At 44.9% G+C, this 26622-nt stretch overlaps 1 protein-coding gene across 1 annotated transcript in view; it reads right to left on the bottom strand.

Annotated features, from left to right (window-relative positions):
• LOC135056673 (alpha-2-macroglobulin-like) overlaps nucleotides 1–26622 on the bottom strand; it is a 174711-nt gene that overhangs the window by 70169 nt on the left and 77920 nt on the right. Inside the window, exons 17-23 of the mRNA XM_063962123.1 lie at nucleotides 25296–25422; nucleotides 25068–25200; nucleotides 16663–16888; nucleotides 14885–15011; nucleotides 12049–12170; nucleotides 10705–10765; nucleotides 8373–8456 (exon numbers count right to left, since the gene is read on the bottom strand). Of these exons, the coding sequence (XP_063818193.1) occupies nucleotides 8373–8456; nucleotides 10705–10765; nucleotides 12049–12170; nucleotides 14885–15011; nucleotides 16663–16888; nucleotides 25068–25200; nucleotides 25296–25422 (880 nt within the window). The remainder of the gene's footprint in view (nucleotides 1–8372; nucleotides 8457–10704; nucleotides 10766–12048; nucleotides 12171–14884; nucleotides 15012–16662; nucleotides 16889–25067; nucleotides 25201–25295; nucleotides 25423–26622) is intronic.

Here is a 26622-nt window from a genome sequence, read left to right as displayed (position 1 = left end):
TTCAGACACTCCCGCGTTTTTCCCAGAAACGGCAGCGTTTTTTCACACATAAAACAGCCTGTTTCCACCCATAAACACCCATTTCCTGTCAATCACATTACGATCACCGGAAAGAAGAAAAAACCTTGTAATGCCGTGAGTAAAATACCTAACTGCATAGCAAATTTACTTGGCGCAGTCGCACTGCGGACATTGCGCATGCGCATTAGCGACTAATCGCTCCGTTGCGGAAAAAAATAACGAGCGATCAACTCGGAATGACCACCATTGTCTTTATTCTTTGCTCGTGTTAATTGATTTTCTCATATTAGGAAAGGGGCCCTAGACTGCACACCATAACTGCTAGTAATGAAGGTGCTACCAGCTGAGACCTATAGTTCTACACACACACACACACACACACACACACACACACACACACACACACACACACACACACACACACACACACACACACACACTGGGTGCCAGTACACTATACAAACATTACTAAATAATAATAATAATACAATTTGTAATATACGGCTTTTTGCAATATTTTCCCATATTGACCAGGCGCCAAAAACTATATATCAGACACTTTATCATGATCGCAAAGAAGGTAAATCAATCAAGAGAAACCAAAAGGGGCGCTGCCAGGGTTGATTCTCTCAGCAGCTGTGTAGGAGATAGTCACACGCCTCAAACAAACGTGAAAAATCCAGAAAAATAGCGCCAGAAACCAATTTAAACTGAATGACTGTTATGTTGCAAAGTGATCTAAAACAATTTTTAATATATAAGTTTACTTCAATTGTTACAACAGAGTTGTCTCAAATAAAATCAATGTATATAAAACATATATCCGTTGGTAGTATACCAATACAATAAGCAATAAAAACAACAATAAATGCAAAGCAGAAATTGCAATACTTGCATACAACCCCTTTGAATGATCATAATGTGTGGGCTCACAGTTATGGTCCTGTATATAATGAAAGTCCGTGAAAATGCATTACTTGACTGTGATCATAAGTGATTGTCCAAGGGTGGATATAGTTACCGGTCCTGAGGTATTTGTTGGGGTCGCTTTAACCTTCGATGCTTGGGCCGTGCACAATGAAGAATCCACCGTGGTAATCCCGTGACCAAAAGAGAGTCCTTTCAGTGGCACATTGAAACGGTGCTGGCTTAGGCATTATATTTCACGCCCTGTACCACTATTATTAATTTTTAATTACTTGTTTCATTGCTTTTATCCTAACTTTATTAGTAGAATATCCTTTGATGACAATTTATAACAGCAAACTATGTTTATTAGTGTTACTATTTTGATCTGGAGCTACAGTATAACACAGAGTAGAGTGTAAATTGACTACTTTGAAACGTTGTACAGTACGGGTTCAGTATGTAATCCTGGCACACGGGATCCCGGTGGTCATAATACCGACCCCAGGGTCCCAATCACAGCAATCCCAACAAGGGTGAATTAAGGGTGTTCCTCCCTGTCCGCTACCCCCTAACCCTAAACCTCCCTTCCCTCAGCGTAACACTAAGGTCCCCCCTTTGTGCACAACCCTAATCTCCCTGCGGTGGTGCCTAAAACTAAGCCCACCTCCCCGCTGCCTAAATCTAACCCTCCCTTCCCCGCAACCTAACCCTAACACTCCCCGAGGGTGCCTAACCCTAACCCCCCTCCCCACACCCTAACTCTAACCAACACACACACACACCCCGCAGCCTAACCCTAACACTCCCGGGTGGTTCCTAAACCTAACACCCCCACCCTAAACCTATACACTTACTATGGTCAGGACGCTTATGGGGATTATGACGTCGGTCTCCTGTCCATTTCAGAGTTCCATCATCGGCATTCTGATGGGTGTCGGGGTTCCGGCGTCGGTATTTTGCCTGCCGGAATCCCGACAGCTGGCATATTGACTGCATCTCTACAGTACACAGTCATCATTTACATCACAAATTTGGATGCTGAAGTTCTAGAACTGAATATTTGTGGTTGATGTAGTTGTATTTGCATTTTTATATAAGAAACTGGTTATATCCAGGCGGTAATGGGATTATGTGTGTCTTGTAGCAAATATATTTCTCTATCGTCCTAGTGGATGCTGGGGTTCCTGAAAGGACCATGGGGAATAGCGGCTCCGCAGGAGACAGGGCACAAAAAGTAAAGCTTTTCCAGATCAGGTGGTGTGCACTGGCTCCTCCCCCTATGACCCTCCTCCAGACTCCAGTTAGATTTTTGTGCCCGGCCGAGAAGGGTGCAATTCTAGGTGGCTCTCATAAAGAGCTGCTTAGAGAAAGTTTAGCTTAGGTTTTTTATTTTACAGTGATTCCTGCTGGCAACAGGATCACTGCAACGAGGGACAGAGGGGAGAAGAAGTGAACTCACCTGCGTGCAGGATGGATTGGCTTCTTGGCTACTGGACATCAGCTCCAGAGGGACGATCACAGGTACAGCCTGGATGGTCACCGGAGCCGCGCCGCCGGCCCCCTTGCAGATGCTGAAGTAAGAAGAGGTCCAGAATCGGCGGCTGAAGACTCCTGCAGTCTTCTAAAGGTAGCGCACAGCACTGCAGCTGTGCGCCATTTTCCTCTCAGCACACTTCACACGCAGTCACTGAGGGTGCTGGGCGCTGGGGGGGGGCGCCCTGGGAGGCAAATGAAAACCTATTAAAAGGCTAAAAATACCTCACATATAGCCCCCAGAGGCTATATGGAGATATTTAACCCCTGCCTGGATTCACAAAATAGCGGGAGACGAGCCCGCCGGAAAAGGGGCGGGGCCTATCTCCTCAGCACACGGCGCCATTTCCTCTCACAGCTCCGCTGGTCAGGACGGCTCCCAGGTCTCTCCCCTGCACTGCACTACAGAAACAGGGTAAAACAGAGAGGGGGGGCAAATTTAATGGCAATATTTTGATATATATAAAGCAGCTATAAGGGAGCACTTATTATAAGGCTATCCCTGTCATATATAGCGCTTTTTTGGTGTGTGCTGGCAGACTCTCCCTCTGTCTCCCCAAAGGGCTAGTGGGTCCTGTCTTCGTGTAGAGCATTCCCTGTGTGTCTGCTGTGTGTCGGTACGTGTGTGTCGACATGTATGAGGACGATATTGGTGTGGAGGCGGAGCAATTGCCAAATATGGGGATGTCACCTCCTAGGGGGTCGACACCAGAATGGATGCCTTTATTTGTGGAATTACGGGATAGCGTCAACTCGCTTAAGCAGTCGTTTGACGACATGAGGCGGCCGGACAATCAATTAGTGCCTGTCCAGGCGCCTCAAACACCGTCAGGGGCTGTGAAACGCCCTTTGCCTCAGTCGGTCGACACAGACCCAGACACAGGCACTGATTCCAGTGGTGACGGTGACGAATCAACCGTATTTTCCAGTAGGGCCACACGTTATATGATTTTGGCAATGAAGGAGGCGTTACATTTAGCTGATACTACAGGTACCACTAAATAAACAGGGTATTATGTGGGGTGTGAAAAAACTACCTATAGTTTTTCCTGAATCAGAAGAATTAAATGACGTGTGTGATGAAGCGTGGGTTGCCCCTGATAAAAAGCTGATAATTTCAAAGAAATTATTGGCATTATACCCTTTCCCGCCAGAGGTTAGGGAGCGCTGGGAAACACCTCCTAGGGTGGACAAGGCGCTAACACGCTTATCTAAACAAGTGGCGTTACCCTCTCCTGAGACGGCCGCACTTAAAGATCCATCAGATAGGAGGATGGAAAATATCCAAAATAGTATATACACACATGCAGGTGTTATACTACGACCAGCTATAGCGACTGCCTGGATGTGCAGTGCGGGGGTAGTTTGGTCAGAGTCCCTGATTGAAAATATTGATACCCTGGACAGGGACAATATTTTACTGTCGTTAGAACAAATAAAGGATGCATTTCTTTATATGCGTGATGCACAGAGGGATATCTGCACACTGGCATCACGGGTAAGTGCTATGTCCATTTCGGCCAGAAGAGCTTTATGGACGCGACAGTGGACAGGCGATGCGGATTCAAAACGGCATATGGAAGTTTTGCCGTATAAAGGGGAGGAGTTATTTGGAGTCGGTCTATCAGATTTGGTGGCCACGGCTACAGCCGGGAAATCCACCTTTCTACCTCAAGTCACTCCCCAACAGAAAAAGGCACCGACTTTTCAACCGCAGCCCTTTCGTTCCTTTAAAAATAAGAGAGCAAAGGGCTATTCATATCTGCCACGAGGCAGAGGTCGAGGGAAGAGACAGCAACAGGCAGCTCCTTCCCAGGAACAGAAGCCCTCCCCGGCTTCTACAAAAGCCTCAGCATGACGCTGGGGCTTCTCAAGCGGACTCGGGGACGGTGGGCGGTCGTCTCAAAAATTACAGCGCGCAGTGGGCTCACTCGCAGGTAGATCCCTGGATCCTGCAGATAATATCTCAGGGGTACAGGTTGGAATTAGAGACAGATCCACCTCGCCGTTTCCTGAAGTCTGCTTTACCAACGTCCCCCTCCGAAAGGGAGACGGTTTTGGAAGCCATTCACAAGCTGTACTCTCAGCAGGTGATAGTCAAGGTACCTCTTCTACAACAAGGGAAGGGGTATTATTCCACTCTATTTGTGGTACCGAAGCCGGATGGCTCGGTAAGGCCTATTCTAAATCTGAAGTCCTTGAACCTGTACATAAAGAAGTTCAAGTTCAAGATGGAGTCACTCAGAGCAGTGATAGCGAACCTGGAAGAAGGGGACTTTATGGTATCCTTGGACATCAAGGATGCGTATCTCCACGTTCCAATTTACCCCTCACACCAGGGGTACCTCAGGTTCCTTGTACAAAACTGTCACTATCAGTTTCAGACGCTGCCGTTTGGTTTGTCCACGGCACCTCGGGTCTTTACAAAGGTAATGGCCGAGATGATGATTCTTCTTCGAAGAAAAGGCGTATTAATTATCCCATACTTGGACGATCTCCTAATAAGGGCAAGGTCCAGAGAACAGCTAGAGATGGGATTAGCACTATCTCAAGAGGTGCTAAAGCAGCACGGATGGATTCTGAATATTCCAAAATCCCAATTAATGCCGACAACTCGTCTGCTGTTCCTAGGGATGATTCTGGACACGGTTCAGAAAAAGGTTTTTCTTCCCGAGGAAAAAGCCAAGGAGTTATCCGACCTGGTCAGGAACCTCCTAAAACCAGGAAAGGTGTCTGTACATCAATGCACAAGAGTCCTGGGAAATATGGTGGCTTCTTACGAAGCAATTCCATTCGGCAGATTCCATGCAAGAATTTTCCAAAGGGATCTGTTGGACAAATGGTCAGGGTCGCATCTTCAGATGCACCTGCGGATAACCCTGTCTCCAAGGACAAGGGTATCTCTTCTGTGGTGGTTGCAGAGGGCTCATCTATTGGAGGGCCGCAGATTCGGCATACAGGATTGGATCCTGGTGACCACGGACGCCAGCCTGAGAGGCTGGGGAGCAGTCACACAACGAAGAAACTTCCAGGGAGTGTGGTCGAGCCTGGAAAAGTCTCTTCACATAAACATTCTGGAACTAAGAGCAATCTACAATGCTCTAAGCCAGGCGGAACCTCTGCTTCAAGGAAGACCGGTGTTGATCCAGTCGGACAACATCACGGCAGTCGCCCATGTAAACAGACAGGGCGGCACAAGAAGCAGGAGTGCAATGGCAGAAGCTGCCAGGATCCTTCGCTGGGCGGAGAATCACGTGATAGCACTGTCAGCAGTGTTCATCCCGGGCGTGGACAACTGGGAAGCAGACTTCCTCAGCAGACATTGCGCCAGGTCAAGAGATCCGCAGGCAATAGCTGTGGACGCGCTGGTAACACCTTGGGTGTACCAGTCGGTGTATGTGTTTCCTCCTCTGCCTCTCATACCAAAGGTATTGAGAATCATACGGCAAAGCGGAGTAAGAACGATACTAGTGGCTCCGGATTGGCCAAGAAGGTCTTGGTACCCGGAACTTCAAGAGATGGTCACGGACGATCCGTGGCCTCTACCTCTGAGAAGGGACCTGCTTCAACAGGGTCCCTGCCTCTTTCAAGACTTACCGCGGCTGCGTTTGACGGCATGGCGGTTGAACGCCAGATCCTAAAAGGAAAAGGCATTCCAGAAGAAGTCATTCCTACCTTGATTAAGGCAAGAAAGGAAGTCACCGCGAAGCATTATCACCGCATTTGGCGGAAATATGTTGCGTGGTGCGAGGATCGGAGTGCTCCGACGGAGGAATTTCAACTGGGTCGTTTCCTACATTTCCTGCAATCAGGATTGTCTATGGGTCTCAAATTGGGATCTATTAAGGTTCAAATTTCGGCCCTGTCAATATTCTTCCAAAAAGAATTGGCCTCAGTCCCTGAGGTCCAGACTTTTGTCAAAGGAGTACTGCATATACAGCCTCCTGTGGTGCCTCCGGTGGCACCGTGGGATCTAAATGTAGTTTTAGATTTCCTCAAATCCCATTGGTTTGAACCACTAAAAAATGTGGATTTGAAATATCTCACATGGAAAGTGACTATGTTACTGGCCCTGGCTTCCGCCAGGAGAGTATCTGAAATGGCGGCTTTATCTTATAAAAGCCCTTATTTAATTTTCCATTCGGATAGGGCAGAGCTGCGGACGCGTCCGCATTTTCTCCCTAAGGTGGTATCAGCGTTTCACCTGAACCAGCCTATTGTAGTGCCTGCGGCTACAAGCGACTTGGAGGACTCCAAGTTGTTGGACGTTGTCAGAGCTTTAAAAATATACATTTCAAGGACGGCTGGAGTCAGAAAATCTGACTCGCTGTTTATACTGTATGCACCCAACAAGTTGGGTGCGCCTGCTTCTAAGCAGTCGATTGCTCGTTGGATTTGTAACACAATTCAACTTGCACATTCTGTGGCAGGCCTGCCACAGCCTAAATCTGTTAAGGCCCATTCCACAAGGAAGGTGGGCTCATCTTGGGCGGCTGCCCGAGGGGTCTCGGCATTACAACTCTGCCGAGCAGCTACGTGGTCAGGGGAGAACACGTTTGTAAAATTCTACAAATTTGATACCCTGGCAAAAGAGGACCTGGAGTTCTCTCATTCGGTGCTGCAGAGTCATCCGCACTCTCCCGCCCGTTTGGGAGCTTTGGTATAATCCCCATGGTCCTTTCAGGAACCCCAGCATCCACTAGGACGATAGAGAAAATAAGAATTTACTTACCGATAATTCTATTTCTCGGAGTCCGTAGTGGATGCTGGGCGCCCATCCCAAGTGCGGATTATCTGCAATACTTGTACATAGTTATTGTTAACTAATTCGAGTTATTGTTTAGGGAGCCATCTTTCAGAGGCTCCTCTGTTATCATACTGTTAACTGGGTTTAGATCACAAGTTGTACGGTGTGATTGGTGTGGCTGGTATGAGTCTTACCCGGGATTCAAAATCCTCCCTTATTGTGTACGCTCGTCCGGGCACAGTACCTAACTGGAGTCTGGAGGAGGGTCATAGGGGGAGGAGCCAGTGCACACCACCTGATCTGGAAAAGCTTTACTTTTTGTGCCCTGTCTCCTGCGGAGCCGCTATTCCCCATGGTCCTTTCAGGAACCCCAGCATCCACTACGGACTCCGAGAAATAGAATTATCGGTAAGTAAATTCTTATTTTCATAAAGTCAAAAACAAGGGAATGTCCAAGACCCAGACTAATATTTACGGGAAGACTGAAGAAGTCATTGTCCATTGACCACCCCAATAATGCATGTGAGCATGTGTAACCAATACCATGAACATCTTGGTTTTGGAAGAGCACCATCTTTAGCCAAAGGTAGAGACATGATAACAATGGGCCTGATTTAGAGATGGACGGAAGTTCAATGGCGCATGCAAGCAGCTTTACATTTCCATCAGATATGTAAGAGGGGCATACAGGAGACATCTCAGTAGAAGAGACTATGCATGTAACGGTGATCCCAGCACTGTGGCCAATGTCGCTAGCTGGGATCCAGCATTGCGACCAGCTAAGAAACCCTTAGCTTCAGCATCTAGACAGCGGACGATGGGGCGGTGAGGCTAGGAAGCCTGCCTGGTGGCACAAAGACCCTTGGTACTACACTCCTAGAAAACAGTGGTGTCATGCCCCCATTTCAAGGAATCCAGCCCTCTCTCCTCCTCCTACCCACCCCCTCAACGCTGCAGCCTGTCAATCAGGCAGAAGAAGAGGGGAACTACAGGCGCAGCCACAGTTTACCAATAACCGGAAATCTGCATACAGCCCCACTCGAGCACCCATCTCTAAGTCATCCTACATGTATAAGCGCTAGATTTCAGGATGGAATCACTAGGCTTTCCTGATCATTGCTAAGCAGAGGAGTCTGTATATATGTATAAAATATAATCTTACCCAATACTGTGATATGGGCTCTTTCAGAATCCTTCAGAGTGTTTTCAGGGATTATTAGAGATATCTCTTCTGTCTTAGAATGCTCTAGAAAAAACAAGACAATTGGGTCACATTTCATTAAAGTGGAAGCATCTGGTAATTCAGAACAGCCATTGCCGACAGTTGTAACATTTCTGCTCATGAAGAAACATATTTAATATATTTATATAGAAGCAGGTTTTTTTACATTAAAAAGAGAAGAAAACACAGTTATAATCAGGGCCTGGTAGTCATATGGGGGCACCAAAGTCTTTTTCAATGTATATGTAACTGAATTTAAAATGTGTTAGAAACCCACCTAATGTTGCTGTTGCTACCTACAGTAGATCTGGTTCCATTTACATCAAGCCAATTTCATAAATTTTTCAGGGACATTTTAATTTACAAATTTGCCACTGGTTGTAAGAGTGCATTATCACAATGAAAGTGAATGTTAAGTAGTAGGGGAATATACAGAATATTTATTTAGCGATAATAAATACAATTATCATCATCATCAACACCATCGTCATCACAACCAAATAACACATCATGTGCACATATGCGTACAATACAGTTTACTTAATTGGTATCAACACCAGCTCTTTCTTTTCTATTCGTGGACTCTCACCAATGATCCGGAGTATTAAGACGGGCGTTTTCCATCTCCGCCTAACATTGGCAGCAGATCCACCTTTATGCTGTTTCTTGCTTCATCTTCCACTACAATTTTCCTTATAGTGATCTCTCATTAATGATCCAGGGAGTTGATGCGTCCGCACAACCTACTGTCATACCACACTGAAAGACGCGATGAGTAGCTCCCGGCCAGAACGCTAAAGCTGCACTGGTCAGGAGCTACTCTTGAAGTGCAAAGGCATCGCCACTGTGCGATGACTTTGCACTTCTGCGGGGGAAGGGGGGGCAGCACTGACATGCGGGGCGGGATAGCCCTGTGCTGGGTGTCCCCAGGCCCGTCTTTTTGTATGGGCTCAATGGGCTCTTGCCCAAGGGCCCCAGGAGTAAAAGGGCCCTAGGCTGATAGCTGAGGGTCCCCTCTTTCTAGGGGTACAAGATTTTTTCGGCCCTGTGGAACTGGAGATATTTGACTTGAAAGCAGTGGTCCCCACCCAAGCCTGTTAATTGCTCTTTCCAGCCTGATATCTCGGATTTTGTCAGACATAGAGTATTTCTGAGGGTATAATCCTAAAGCTGTGAATCTCCCCTTTTGGTGGACACTGGCAGCTTGTCTCTACTATGCCCAGAACCAGAGATATCAGCCTTTAAGCAGCCGGTCCCTGCTCCAGCTCCACACGCCTAATATGCAGTTATAGATTTTCATTGATGAATTGCTCTGGCACCTGAACTCTGAATCCCCAAGTCCCGAGTACCTCCTAAAAGGTGGAACTCTCTAGTTTTTTTTAACCCATTCAAAGCTAAGAAATATATTTTCAGGAACTTGAGATATCTGCAGTCAAGCAAGCTGCCTCCCACTGGAAAGTGATAAATATTAAGCCAGGCTTACCTACTTTGCTGCCTCCTCCTCCGGGAGGAGGCAGCGTTGTAGGTGAATGGGGGGCGTGGCCGGCAGCAGGACAGGTGGTTCGGGTGCGTGGCCGGCAGCAGGATGGGCGGTCCGGGGGCGTTGCATCAGGGTCGCGTCATCGTGACTCCACCCCCCCGCTGTCCTGTGCCGAGAAACGAGGAGCTGCATAGCAGGGGGCGGAGCTACGATGACGCGATTCAGCGCGAATCGCGTCATTGGACCCCCTTGGCCCGCCTACTTGTTCACTGCTGCGGGCGGCCGAGGGGGAAAGCGGGAGGCTTGCCAACCTTTCCAGGGGGCCGGGAGGGTCACCCGATTTTCGGGAGCCTCCCGGCCATTCCGGGAGGGTAGGCAAGTATGTATTAAGCCCACTCCACTATCCACCCGTCTCCTACGTGTTAAACACCCCCTACCACCCTGGAAGTCATGTACCAGGACTTCTTCATTCAGCCCAATGCCCCATTATACAGTTTAGCCCCATCTGTGCAGTAAAGGAGTAATTAGAGAAATTACTGCTCCAGGTCCTACATGCTGAGTTGAAGATAGAACACCCCCTACCGCCCGTTGGACATCAAAGCTGCCGCTGATAGCACCACCCATCCCTACCACTGGAGGATGGGTAGGGGCCCCAGTGCATTTCTGTGCCCAGGGGCCTGTACTGCTGTTAAGACAGCCCTGGGTGTCCCCCCAGCATGTCAGTGTGAATGATCGTAGCTGTGACCCCCCTATGTGTTTTATATCATCATAGTTATCACAGTAACTTCTCACCTTCTCCTTCTTTGATGCAGAGCAGGGAGCTGTGAGCTTTCTCCTCCAGGACACCTCCAGGCTATTCCAAACATATGCAGAAAGAGAATGAAAAGTAACGTTACCAGTGTTTCCTGCAAGGTTTTATTTACACACAGATTAGGGCTGATTAGTTACATGGAGATTGGCTGTAGTTACAGATAACTGCCGAAGCCTGATTGACTACATTATGCTAATACGAGAATCAATAGGGATACTGCAGGGGTTCATGCATCTGCAACTGGAAAGACGTAAAACCCACTGATTTTACTCTAGCTGCCGCAATTCTCCATATTAGTATCTGCACAACCCCAGGCTGGTGTGTCTTCCCTTCTCCATATGTATGACTAAGAATCGCGTGGAGCATTTGGCTGGGCACACACTTAGATGATATCGACACGATTTGCCATATTGGAACGACAAATCATGCTGATCATCTAATGTATACCCGTGATTGCTCACTCTTGCGGGTCACATGCAACATCCTCCCGTCGGCCGTGCTGCACAGCCAACCGGAGGATATCAGTGCAGTGTAATGAAGGAGGGAATAAGATGTCATTCCATCATTCATTACTTTGCTTAGTGTTTACCAGCTATGTAGTATGGTGCGGGGCGAAGGGAAATCGCCCTCACCAATGGCCCTAAGTTTGTACCCTCCCTTAGATACATTCCCAGAACACTCCCGATACTCTCACAAGACAGGATAGTTTCATGCGCTGAAATGCCCAATTTCATGGAAAGACAGATCCAGGAAAGGTGAAATCCAAGGACGGAGCTTTAGAACCTGTGAGCTACAGTAATTCTACACTGCATCCAGTCTGTGTATTTAAGCCTACTAATACCAACTAATCTGTTACTAACATCAGTGGATATGCTTTTTAAAGTTGACTCCATCTAAGACTGATATATTACTTATTTGGACACTGAACAACTTAGACTGGTCTGTCTGCGCTCACTAATCCATATTACATTATGCATAATAGTTCATAATAGTGCATGAATACACAGGCATTTTGTCATAAGGATATATGTCATAGGGGTATCATGTCAGATAGATATGGACCATTTTAGCCAATTGACTGTGTAAGTGATATTGTTTGATTATATAATATCTTATTGAATAAGTATAATATACTGTACAATTACTAAGTCAAAAAAAAAAGTAATACATATTTTGATACTGAATTGCTCTTGTATTTTAAGTATCCACCGCCACAGCTCACAGTGAGTTGTATATTTAATCATCGGTGGACGACGATGAATAGGCCCCTATAAGAATAAAGAATTTTGTTCATTAGGAAAGAGAATATTATATAGGATACAGACCTGTACAAGTAAGGGCTTCACAACTGTGTCCGTGCTGCCTTGCTTAGGGACAACGGGGATCTCATTTTGACAAAGGTCTTTTGTATCCACAGCCTCTGTCCTCACTGTGATATTTACTTCTCCTGGATTTGGGGTAAAGACAAGATAATATATTATTTAAATAATAAGTACAATTTAATAGTTTAAAGTGGACTGGGTCACTTTGGGTGCTAGACTCTTTACAATGTACAGCAGAAATATTTGTTATTCGATCTGCTGTTGTCTAGATCACAGGTTCTCAAACTCGGTCCTCAGGACCCCACACAGTGCATGTTTTGCAGGTAACCCAGCAAGTGCACAGGTGTATTAATTACTCACTGACACATTTTAAAAAGTCCACAGGTGGAGTCAATTATTTCACTTTCAATTCTGTGAGGAGACCTGCAAAACATGCGCTGTGTGGGGGTCCTGAGGACCGAGTTTGAGAACCTGTGGTCTAGATGAATTGCTTGTAATATTTTTTTCAGAATTTCCTGTTTGCATTCAGAATGTGCTGTAAGATTATGTGATGACAAATCCAGGTAATGCGATAGCTACAGTAAAAATTGGATCACATGAAAATTGCTGAAAAATTAATAAACATAATGAAAAGCATTCTAGCCAATACTTCTATATTTTGTCCCATAGAAATACACCTTAACAAAAGGAAAAAAAAACGATTTAGTTGAATAACAATGAATATTAGCAGACTTTACAGTGGTATTGTGAAGTAAAGGGCCCTACACACTTCCCAATTCCCTCCCACGCCGATATTGGCGGTGGTGGGATCCCAGCGGGGAAGCCAGCATCAGCAAGTGCATACACACTTGCTGATGCGGCCGGGACAGGTAGCGTCAGCAGGGGGGTTTTGGGGGGTGGCGGCAGGGTGAACGACAGCCATGCTGCAGAGGACCTCCCTTGTCCGTACATGTTCGGACGAGGGAGGGGGTCGTTATGACGTTTAGTGTATACACTGGACGAGATTGTGAAAGATCTCCCTCAGATCGGCCATTCTGAGCGAGATCTTTCAAAATCTCGTCTAGTGTGTATGGGGCTTGGGATAGTCTTTACAGATGAATAGCAATGTCGCAGCCTGAACAGGTTGCAAAACAACATCTGTAACTGAGTAATGTGAGTTGCTCGTATTTTAAGATTATACTTGTCTACTCTATGAAAATGTCAATGCTCAGATTTTCGTGGAGTTCACCAAGCCTCCTGAGAATTATGTCACCTTGCCTCACGCACTTGCCACAGTGAGAGGAATGATCCCAAAGTAGACAGGTGTAGCTCAAAATATTTAGCAACAATATTGCAGCATCAAGATATGGTTAAAGTCTGTCAACTTGTTTTTTAAGCATAGCTTGATACGACCACAATCTAGACTTACCACCATTATCACCTTAAAGGTGGGTACACACTTTTCTGACAAATTAAACACCGTTGCTTATTTTGAGCTTCCTGAGCATTGTCGTTTACTATATCGCCCAGTACGTATGCTGCGGACGATGAAAGATGCGCGGTCCCACGCATCGCTCACCGTTACCCTCCCATGGCTGTGCATGCAGTTCAGTTTGGACTATCGTCCATGAGCTGAATGCACAGACCAGCAGCGGCTGATGTCACTGTGCGATATCGTTAGCAATATCGCACAATGTTTATGCCCGCCGTCGGTAGCCCGGGAGGGGGACACACTAGGCGATGTCACTCACCAAGCACATCGCCTAGTGTGTACCTACCTTTAGAATTAAAAAAATTAATAGACGATCTGAGGTTAGGGTAACAAGTAATACAGAATGTTATTATGTAAAACTACAGTAACAGCAAGCCCTGGCTAACATTTACTGCTTGGGTATGCTACTTTGACATCAAACCAGTGACTATTAAAGTACTATGGGGGAGATATCAACATTGGAGAGATAAAGTATTAACCGATCACTTTCTAGTTACAGCCTGTGTTTGAAAAATGACAGCAAGGAGATGATTGTTTGGTACTTTCTACAGTTTATTTACCTCTCTCCCAGTCCCAGGGGGAGACCTGTAGTGTTACATAATAAAATAGAAAAACCCATATTTAATGTGCTCTTTTATTTTAACCACTAGATTGCCAGGGAAAACATAAAGAGAAGAAATAAGTAGAAGAAAATAAGTAGTAAGAAAGAAATTCCTTAAGGAATTAGGCTTCATTGAACTTAGGGTGTTAGTAAGGTTTGTTAGCAAACAAAAAAAGCACACTAATGGGCACAACCATGTGCACTGCAGGTGGGGCAGATGTAACACGTGCAGAGAGAGTTAGAGTTGGGAGGGTTATATTGTTTCTGTGCAGGGTAATTACTGGCTGCTCTATTTTTACACTACAATTTAGATTTCAGTTTGAACACGCCCCACCCAAATCTAATTATCTCTGCACATGTTACATCCGCCCCACCTGCAGTGCACATGTTTTTGCCCATTAGTGTGCTTTTTTGGTTTGCCAACAAAAACAAGTGACCTTGTACAAGGTGTATTTGTTTATTTCTAACTACTGTATAATGACGTATTACAGGTCCCAACTAATGGAAATGTGGCTTGCTGAGAATAGACCATATCCATGCCAGTACTGTAAATTAGTTGCACTTGCACAATCTCGATCTGCAACTTACTTAAAACAAAAAAACAGACAAACCCTAAATGTATTCCTAATAATACCCAATGGAAGGATATGCCTCATAGTTGGACTTATGCCAGACATTTAAAGGGGCCCGGCATGACTCCCAGGATGCTCTACTAGTTAAAACCAACAAAACTGGCAGTGCCACCTTGGGCTCTGGAATCATCTTACCCAGTTTAGAGGCTTTCAGGTTCCAGTAGAAGGTTTTGCTCTGATCAGCACACAGGCAGCTGCTGTACTGACAGTCTGCACATGGTGCCTGCTCTAATTCCAAGGTAGGCTGCAGGGTGATCTGTACCTGTCAATATGAAAGATAGAAAGAAGCGACATGCTTAGGTCTGATAGGCATATGGAGTTACAGTAGGTATTAGGGGGACATGTACGAAGCAGTGATAAAAGTGGAGAAGTGAGCCAGTGGAGAAGTTGCCCTTGGCAACCAATCAGCTACTCTGTATACTTTTACAGTATGCAAATTATAAATGTTACGTCAATGCTGATTGGTTGCCATGGGCAACTTCTCCACTGGCTCACTGCTGCACTTTTATCACTGCTTAGCAAATGTCCCCCCTTAGTCACCAATCATTGACTATCAAATGTTTTTAATTTTTTATTAAATATTTAAAAAAATCTGAACTCTCAAATGTGGAAAAATATTTTCTAATGCATAACTGAAACCTTCATACAACACTAGCTGTTCTACCCGTTCTTTGCACGGTAGTTTCTGATTTTCACGGTTGCACATATAAAATGAGTGTTAATAATTTGGTAAATCTATAGAGGTGTAAATTTGAGACGTCTTAATGTAAGTAAATATTAATTCATGGTTCTTGGCGTTACCCGAGGAGCACCCATAGCAGATACTGTATTGTAAGAAGTGACAGGACCATTTTTGTGGTTTATTAAATTCTACACACTGGAGGTACAATCCAAATTTTGATCCGATTGTCCATTTGGTTGTTATCGTTCATACAACGCAAGTCACGCATCGGTAATGAAATCATTATGTCAACCCACTTTTCAAATTCTAATTATTTAGCTTTCCTATTTCCCCCCTGAAGAATATCTGTTACATTTCAGATTCCCAACATATCGGGAAGTAAGAGAATTAGGGGGTAATTCAGACCTGATCGCTCACTAGTGTTTTTTTTCAGCGCTACGATCAGGTCAGAACTGCGTATGTGTATGCACCAGGTGCGTCACATGGGTACAAAGTGGATCACCACTCAGCGATGGGTTTGTGCGAATCCATTCGCACTGGCGGTGGCAAGGAGATTGACAGGAAGAGGGCGTTTGTGTGTGTCAACTGACCGTTTTCTGGGAGTGTTTGGAAAAACGCAGGTGTTTTCAAGCGTTTGCAGGGTGGGTGTCTGGCGTCAGTTTTCGGTCCCGGACAGGCTAAAGTCATCACAGCGCCTGAGTAAGTCCTGGGCTACTCAGAAACTGCACAAGATCTTTTTGTACCGCTCGGCTGCACATGCGATTGCACACTTGCACAACTAAAATATACTCCCCGGTGGGAGGTGACTATGCGAACGCAGGACTGCAAAGAACAGCTAGCGAGCGATCAGGTCTGAATTACCCCCTAAGTGATAAGTTAGTGAGTGAGGGCTTTTGCATTTATATATATAGACTTAGTTTATCTTATATAAAGTTTCTGGGTATACTGACCACATAACAGATAGAGGAAAGTACGCCATGAAAAGAATGGAGAAGTGAGCCAGTGGAGAAGTTGCACATTGTAACCAGTAACCAATCAGCTGCTATACATAATTTTATAGAATGTACTTGATAAATGTTACCTCAAAGCTGATTGGTTGCCAAGGGCAACTTCTCAACTGCCTTACTTCTCCACTCTTTCCACTGCTTCATGGTTAGACCCAACGGTATACCAAATGCCATGAATACATTTTGTTTGAATGGGATATGTTAGGCACAATCACTTTCTTTACCTTTATGCATTGCTTCAGGTAGTTAAAGACAGAGGCTTTGAGGGTGAATGACTCTCCTCGTACCACAGAGTATGGGAGGGTGAGATCTACAAAGAAAGGCTGGAAAACTCGTAGTGATGAAGGAGGAGAGAGTCCAAACCCACTGGGGCCCATACATACAGCTCCTGCATTCCAGTCTGTGATGGTATCTGGGGCCTTGTGGTTGATCTGAGCACTGCCAGAGTCTCTGGATAAGACAAACAAAAGGTGATTATGAAAGTAAAATATGTGATTCTTCAGTGCATTTCCCTTTCTCCTATACTTTGTAATGTCATGCTCCAATTTGCAAGCCTGTATTTTACTGTATGAATAAGTGCAAGATTTGTTAGTATGGACTTTGTGACATCAAGTTTGGATCCCTTTGACTGGTGTGACCAGCACATACATTTCTGAATGCTCAGTAGCCACAGTAATGCCCCTCACTATGCACCCAAAACACAATAATGAGGCATCACGTGAGTGGAAACTTAAGCTCTCTCTTACAAGAAATGAAGACTCTGATGACCTCTGTGGGAGAGGTACTGTATGGATGACAACCTCCCTGGATTATAGGTTCACAGTGTTACCTGGCTCCTGTAATGCAGTGATGTTGAGCAAGGGACCACTTTTCCATGTGCTAAAAGCACCTGATGAACCAGCAGCCTGATCAGTTTGCAGATTAGAGTGCCGAGACTTGAAAGGAGCCACACTAAGTACTACAAGTAAGGGTGTCTTTGCAATAAGCATCCTTATGCTATTTTATGCTGGCAGTGGGTGGCTATGGATTTTGTCGCTACCGTACCACTTAACATTTGCCTGATCCGGTAATTCAACAACTCCAGTGACTAGTACAGCAAGCCATCCCCTCCCTTTCCTGTCCCCTCACCTCCCAGATAGAGAAGCTCCATCCTTAGAGGAGGCAAGGAGCTTTTGACCAAAGAAAGCAGTTCCAGACAGATAGTGGTATTTATATATATATATATATATATATATATATATATATATATTTATATACAAAGCAAATTGAATCTTTTATTATTAATCCATAATTATCTTGGAAATAAAGTGCAACGTGCAATTGTGCAATTCAATGGATTGGCAGTCAATTAACAAAAAAATATTAGTTCCAATGCATGTTACCAGTCCGCAACTCCACCAACAGCTGTTTCGGTGCCACAGCACCTTCATCAGGGTCCAGGAGCCATGCAAATGTCATAGAAGCCTTCTATGCATGTTCACAACAAATCCACTACATTTTATATACCCACAACCACACCCAATCATTACAAACACCTGTGTTACCTATTCCAATCTGTGCCTCATCAAACACCATCCAATCAGTGGCGTAACTACTGTCCCCGCAGTCCTCGCGGTGGCTTGGGGGCGAGGGGCTGCGGGGGCACCACTGACTTTGTACAGATTGACAAGCGGACGAGCTGTCAATCTGCGGTCTCCTTCCTCCGCTGCTGTAAGGAGGGACACGGAGCGCACATCGTGCGCCTCTCCTGTGTCCCTCCCTGGCTCTCTGGTCTGTCTAATAAAGGAAGTGCCGTTCGTGAGCTCTGATTGGCTCACGAACCGGCACTACCTTTATTAGACCGGCAGGAGAGCCAGGAGGGACACAGGAGAGGCGCGCTATGCGCTCCGTGTCCCTCCAACACAAAGGAGCGGGGGGCGAGCAGGCACTGTGGGGGAATATCTGGCACTGGGGGCATGTACCTGGCACTGTGGGGGAATATCTGGCACTGGGGGCATATACCTGGCACTGTGGGGGAATATCTGGCACTGAGGGCATATGTGGCACTGGGAGCACGGCCCTAGCAACAAGCACTACCCCCTAGCAACGAGCATGACACCCAGTGCATGAAACCCCTGGCAACAAGCATGACACCCAGTGCATGAAACCCCTGGCAACGAGCATGACACCCAGGGCATGAAACCCCTGGCAATGAGCATGACACCCTGAGCATGAAAACCCCTGGCACCATGCATGGAACCAAGAGCATGAAACCGCTGGCAACGAGCATGACACCCAGTGCATGAAACCCCTGGCAACGAGCATGACACCCTGAGCATGAAAACCCCTGGCACCATGCATGGAACCAAGAGCATGAAACCCCTGGCAACGAGCAGGTAATTTAAAAGTAATTAGAAGCCTTACTGTAGAACTTAATGTGTAATGGGCATTACAGTGTGTGGCATAATGTATCACGGACATTGCAGTGTGTGTCATAATGTGTCAGGCATTACGGTGTGTTGTATACTATATCACGGGCATTGTGGTATGCGGTATAATGTCTCAGGATCATTGTGGTGTGTGTCATACTGTGTCACAGACATTGTATGTGCTATAATGTATCAGGGGCATTGCAGTGTGTAGCATAATTATAACGGGCATTGCGATTCCTGTCATAATGTGTCACAGGCAGTACGGTGTGTGGCATAATGTGTCGGGGGCATTACAGTGTGTGCATATTGTGTCATGTGCATTATTGTGTGTGGCATAATGGCTAAGGCCATTGCAGTATGTGGCATAATGTATACTGGGCATTACTATAAGGAGGAAAAATGACAAATAATGTAAGGGGCATGAATCAGGATTATTTTTCTTTCCTGTGGTGGCTAACGTCTGGGCGTGCAGGTTGCAAAACTGGGGTATAAGGTATTTACGTGAAGCCATGCCCATTTCAACAAAGCCACACACCCTTTTTGGCGGCGCGCGCCTATTTGTCCCTTTACTAGTGCCAATTATGGGGGGGGGGGGGGGGGCGCCGAAGGATTTTTTGGCTTGGGGGAGAAAAATTTCTAGTTATGCCACTGCATCCAATAGAAACATGGCATTGCTTAGGTCTCCATAGTAACATGTAAAATCACTAAACCTCTCCGCCCAGCACATTGTCAGTTCCCACCACACTTCCTGGGTGCCACATAAATCATGTTCCCCCGTAACAACATTGCGATGTAATCACGATACCGGAAGTGACGTGCCTCCGGCTCAGGCATCACAGGAAGTGACGCACTTTTGGCTCCGTCGTCTTATTGAATGTTACCATAGTAACAGTGACTCTATGGGCGTCATCACAGCGATTTATATATTATACATGCAAACTACCTATACATGCATCCGTCTGGAGGCAATGAATAAGTGATTGCTCATGTAATAATCAAACCATGTTAATAGAATAAACAAAACAATTTGAGTATAGGACTACTAATTAATTACTGAGGGACTGATTGCTACAGGCAACAGAAAGAATGGAATTATCACAAGAGGTACCTTAAGGTGAAAAGATTTTTCTTACTATATCAAACCCAATATTTAAGTAAGTTGTCACATGGTTTACATGCCTAGAGAGACAAAAACTAGCGGGGATCAATCAGTTCGTTATACACACAATAATGTCTCTATGCGATGTTTCAAAGAAAGGAAGTAAATTACGGTTCTTCATTCAGTCCATTAGTGGCCAAAGACCCTAGATTATATATCCATTTGGATTCCTTTTGTAACAATGGTGGTCATTCCGAGTTGTTCGCTCTGTATTTTTCTGCGCATCGCAGCGATTTTCCGCTAACTGCGCATGCGCAATGTTCGCACTGCGACTGCGCCAAGTAAATTTGCTATGCAGTTAGGTATTTTACTCACGGCATTACGAGGTTTTTTCTTCGTTCTGATGATCGGAGTGTGATTGACAGGAAGTGGGTGTTTCTGAGCGGAAACTGGCCGTTTTATGGGTGTGTGTGAAAAAACGCTACAGTTTCTGGGAAAAACGCGGGAGTGGCTGGAGAAACGGAGGAGTGTCTGGGCGAACGCTGGGTGTGTTTGTGACATCAAACCAGGAACGACAAGCACTGAACTGATCGCAGATGCCGAGTAAGTCTGGGGCTACTCAGAAACTGCTAAGAAGTGTCTATTCGCAATTTTGCTAATCTTTTGTTCGCAATTTTGATAAGCTAAGATTCACTCCCAGTAGGCGGCGGCTTAGCGTGTGCAATGATGCTAAAAGCAGCTTGCGAGCGAACAACTCGGAATGAGGGCCCATGTATGGTTCCTATCTCCTCCTCTTCTGGACGGGGGAATTTGTTCAATTGGCATAACTTTCAGGTCCTTTATGCCATGCTTGGCTACCGAGAAGTGACATGCTACTGGCGGTGTGCTGGTGTCAATCTTTGTCAATGCTTTTTTGATGGAGCTGCGATGCATTGATATCCTTTCCTTAAGCATCCTTTGGGTTTACCCCACATAAATCAAATTGCAGGGGCACCAAATCACACACACCACGTATTTTGTGTCACAGGACATTCGTTGTTTGATCGGATAGCTCTTTCCTGTGAGTGGATGCAGAAAACAAGTTCCTGTATGCAAGAAACTTCAATTCACCCAACCAGTGCATTTGAACACACCATGTCTCAGTTATAACCATCCAGAATTCGTCATAACTCTCGGGCTGATGTCAGAATAAACCAATTGGTCTTTCAAATTGCTACTTCGCTTGTAGCAGAACAATGGTTCCTTACTGCAAGCATGTTTCAAAACAGGATCACTTTGTATTATATGCCAATGTGATAAAATGGACCGTCTAATGGCACCCTATGATATAGAGTAAGTACTTGTTAACTTTATTCTTCCTGTTGCATCAGATCTTTCTTTCGGTATTAGAAGATCATTTCTGTCCAATCGGAGACATTTTTGTATAGCCTCATCAACCTCTGTTTGATCATAGCCCCTTTGTAGGAACTTATCTCCCATTTATCGTAATGCTATGCTTAACTGGTTAGGGTCAGATGTTGTTCTGACCACCCTGATCAGTTGGGAGTAGGGCAGCCCTCTTTTTAATGGCTGTGGGTGGAAGCTATCATATTTAAGTAGCGTGTTTTTATCTGTAGATTTACAGTAAATCTCAGTAGAAAATGCCGCTGGATTATATTGATGCGTACATCCAGAAATTCAATAGTGGTTGGACTGTATGTGTGTGTGAATCTGATGGACCCCTCCAAGCTATTAAGTTTCGTAATAAAGGCCTGCAACAACTTACTTCCTCCAGTCCAAATCAGAAACAGGTTGTCAATAAAACGAGTGTAAAACTTTACATATTTAGAGAAAATTGGGTCACCATGAATATGTAATTTCTCATATTCGTACATGTATAAATTGGCGTAGGATGGGGCCATATTCGACCCCATCGCAGTTCCACGCAATTGCAAATAAAATGCATTATTGAATAAGAAATAATTTTTATGAAGTACTATTTCCATGAGAAGCATTAGATATTCAATAGGTGGACCACAAAACCATGTGCTGGAGGAGATTACTGATCTTATGGCCTCCATACCTTCTTTATGACCAATGTTGGTATAAAGGCTACTAACATCAAATGTTACCAGCAGACAGCCTTCTGGGCGCAAACCAAAAGATGTAAATTTGTTTAAAAAATCTGTAGTTTCTTTAAGATAATACGGGGTATTCTGCACCACCGGTTGTAAATAGGAATCCACCAATTGGGACAATGGCTGACCCAACGATCCCCTAGATGAAATTATGGGCCTACCAGGGGTTTTGTCATGGATTTATGTACCTTCGATAGAATGTACAATACAGGAACTGTAGGAAATTCCGGAGTTAGAAAATCAGCAGTGGGAATGTCTATCCAACCATTAAGTACACCCATCGATATGATAGAGTATATTTCCCGTTTATAAGCTCCAGTGGGATCAAACGTCAACTTTTTGTAGATCAATGCATCATTCAATTGTGACATGACTTCATCCACATAATCAGATCAGTGAAGGAAAACAATCCCCCCACCCTTATCTGCAGGGTGTATGATAATGTCTTTGTTGTTACGTAATTCTCTAATAGCATTGGCTTCCTGCTTGCTTATATTTTGATGTTTATTTCTCATGGAGTGTATGATGGGTATAGTATCCCTTTTGACCAATCTGATAAATGTGTCAATAGATGCATTATTACTTGGAGGATCAAAAGTACTCTTTGACCTTATGGCCTCTCCACTATAGCATCTGAATTATGTTTGCTGAAAAAATCTTTTAGACGAAGCTGCCTATAAAAACGATACAATTCTGTCTCCCACTGGAATGCTGTCTGCTGAAATGTCGGGACAAAGGTTAAACCTTTTGACAATACAGCCATCTCAATGGGTTCTAAAGAATGACTGGACAGGTTATAAACCACTACCTCTTGTTCCCTCTGTTGTATGCCCTTTCTGCCTCCCTTTCGGTGCTTTGTCCCCCCTCTCCTCCTACTTAGGACCTTGTGAGAATGGAGATGGCTGATAGCCATGAGAGGACAATAGCTCTGCTTTTATATTTTAATCACAAGCAGAGTACAAAGCAGGCAAATGTATTGATTAGTAAGTGGTGCCTGGATATAGTAGAGAGCACATAGCAACCAATAAGATTATCCTTCTCATTTATCTAGCACCCTCTAGAACAGGGCTGGCCAAACCAGTCCTCGAGATCTACCAACAGTACACATTTTCCAGACCACCTAGCTGGTGCACAGTTGTAGTCATTACTAATTAAGATGTGCTGCATTCATTCCTAACTGACAATTCTACAGATCTCCAGGAGGCCTGGAAAACATGAACTGTTGGTAGATCTCGAGGACCGGTTTGGCCAGCCCTGCTCTAGAAGATAATACCTGAAATCTGATTGGTTGCTATGGGCAATATCCCATCTTAAATAGAACTCTCATCTTAGTAAATTTACCCCATTGTCTGATGTGGATCATTAGAGATAAGTAAGGTCAAAGTAAGAGTAACCCTGCGATAGTGTGTTAGTGGTGAGTGTGAACATCTACTTATGATGCACCAATGCTGGAACCACTATGGGTTTAATTCACCATTGCACATAGGGGGTAATTCCAAGTTGATCGCAGCAGGAATTTTTTTTAGCAGTTGGGCAAAACCATGTGCACTGCAGGGGGGACCAGATATAACATTTGCAGAGAGAGTTAGATTTGGGTGGGTTATTTTGTTTCTGTGGAGGGTAAATACTGGCTGCTTTATTTTTACACTGCAATTTAGATTGCAGATTGAACTCACCACACCCAAATCTATCTCTCTGCACATGTTATATCTGCCTCCCCTGCAGTGCACATGGTTTTGCCCAACTGCTAACAAAAATCCTGCTGCGATCAACTCAGAATTACCCCCATAGACAATAGATTCAAAGGTAAGTACGGTAAATCATTGAATAGGTGCCATACAGTGAGAGAGGAAGAAATAGGTGCAGTCAGTGACCGTAAGTAACAAAGGCACACAGTGTGACAGCTCTTTGTAGTCTTGGACATGAACTGCCTGTAGCATTAGAGAGGCAGCATGCAGCCATTTACATTGTACCTTACTGCCCCCTTTTATACTTCATTTGCAAACTCCGCTTTCGTTCAGGCTGGTAAGCAGGGATTAAAGTGCGGGGGGGGGGGTTTGGGAGCAGCAGATATAATGGTAGGTGGAACGCTAGTCCCACCCCCTCCATGGCTCTACAGAGTAGTTCAAACAGCAAATATTGCCATGCCACCCATGTCAAAAAATTATGTGGGTGGCACTAGTGTCACAGATGAGCAGTAGCCACCTCCCCTTTCCTCAGGTCCTGGCAGCTCCACAGTGGTCCACCTGTGGCCTGCCCCTCCTGGTGCTCACACACACTGTTTATGCCGAAGATAAGGTGAGAAGGGGATGGAGGGACACAGGGCAGGGAGCTGTTGGAGGGACATGGGTGGTGAGCTGCTGGAGTGACAGGCAGAAATGTGTATAAGGGGCACTACTTTTGTGGGAATTATGTGTATAAGGTGTACTACTGCAGGCATTATGTGTATAAGCAGCACTTCTGTGGGCATTATGTGCATAAGCAGTACTACTGTGGGCATTATGTGTAAGGAGCACTACTATTGTGGGCATTATGTGTAAGGGGCAATACTACTGTGGGCATTGTGTATAAGGGACCCTACTGAGTGACATTAGTGAATAAGGGCCACTACTGTGTGGCATAATGTGAATAAGGGGCACTACTGTGTGGCATAATGTGAATAAGGGGCACTACTGTGTGGTGTAATATATATCAGGGACCCTATGTTCAGTATAATGTGAATAACATTGTTTTACTGTGTGGCATAATATGAAATGCGGGTACTATTGTGTGACCATCCCCCTTCCTGTGAGACCACACCCATTATTTGTAACGGGGGGGGGGGGGGCAAAACACTAGCACTGGTCCTGGCTCTGACTAATTGGTAAGTGGTTAGGGAAATGAGTTCCACCACCTCTCCTGGACAACTTTAAGCCCTGCTGGTAAGTAAAAAAGGGAGATCACTAAGAGAAGACAAATACCTTTGGCCGCCAAAGATATGTACTTTTTAGACACTGACTCACCCAAGAGGAAAGAGTTCCCAAATCCACGTCTCAGGAAAATATGTTCGAACTTTCTGCTCTTCCTTTTCCCTATCCTCTGTCCCTGAAATGACTACAAACGTTGGTGTATCTGGGGCACTGTCTCCCATCCTATCTAACAAGAAAAAAAGATACATTATTTTATCTTGTGTTAGTTATGGTTGGCAGTAATTTCTGAATTAGTTGCAAGGGATCAAATAATAATCTTACTCAAAATTTGAGATCCTCCAGGTCCTGGAGCTCCTGGAAATCCAGCGAAACTATACATTATAATCTCATCAAAGCACTTTTTAGGCTTCTTAATTTTATCACTTGTTACTATTTTTAATCTCATGCCCTGTAAGGAAAAACAAAGGGAGAACTTTGTAAACAACCTTCAGTGAAATTAAAAGGAACATTTCACAATGGCGTGTTGACACTAACTGAACTATGCTTTTATCTATAATGCACTGGTGTCAAGAAAGGCAGAAGCCACTTGTGTCACATAAACTATTTGTGTCTACTTAATTTATCTAGTCCTCAGTATCCCATATACTGTAGTCTCAGTGGCCACTTTATTAGGTAGACCAGTAAGTGTGTGGGTTATTTGATCTACACTAAAAAGGTCTACAGTCAATAGGTCTACCACTAATGGTATACATGCATTAGATCAACAGGGTCAAAAGGTTGACAGGGTCAAAAGGTCAACATAGAATAGATAGACAGTAGTAACGGTCAATAGGGTGAAAAGGTCCACATGGAAATGGTCGACACAAAAAGGGTAGACATACATTTTAGGGAGTGTTTTGCCACTTTTTCTGCCACAAGCAAGCCCCATTAGTGTACTGCTTTGCTTGCTATGCTTCGGACAAGATTACTATTCCCATTCGTAGTCCACGTGGATGGTAAAGTATGAAAAAAAGTTTAAAAATATGCAAAAACATCCCAAAAAACTTGTTTGTACCTTATGTGTGTAGACCATTGTCATGTCGACCGTTTGACCATGTCGACCTTTTGACCCTGTCGACCTTTTGACCCTGTCGACCTAATGCATTTCTACCATTAGCGGTAGACCTATTGACTGTAGACCTTTTTAGCGTAGATGTATGGTCCAAATACTAACCTGTACACCTGCTCCTTAATGCAAATATTCAGGGTTTATAGAGAATGGTGCATAACACACACAAAAAAAAAAAAATCCAGAGTGTCAGTTATGTGGGTACAAATCCTCTGTTAATGATAAAGGTCAGAGCAGAATGGCCAGACTGATTCAAGCTGAAAGGAAGACAATAGTGACTGAAATAACCATGGACCTCATTCAGGTCAGGTTGGATGTGTGCCCCGATGCACAAAGTACGGTAGTTTGCACATACGCAGGACACACTCTGCGTGGACACGGACCGGTCCTGCAACATAGGTTTGGGGGAGGGGGCGGCGGGGGCCACCGTTTGTGAAATTGAGGTGTGTTACTGCCATTTAGTGGGAGGGAAGAGGCCAGGGATCTCCATTGTTGCACAGAGACTTCCTGGCCTCTGCAATTGGCGGCTTGCATATCCCC

The sequence above is a fragment of the Pseudophryne corroboree genome, chromosome 3 (genome assembly GCF_028390025.1).
Source record: "Pseudophryne corroboree isolate aPseCor3 chromosome 3, aPseCor3.hap2, whole genome shotgun sequence".
NCBI lineage: Eukaryota > Metazoa > Chordata > Amphibia > Anura > Myobatrachidae > Pseudophryne > Pseudophryne corroboree.
This window is presented reverse-complemented; position numbering and strand designations above follow the sequence as displayed.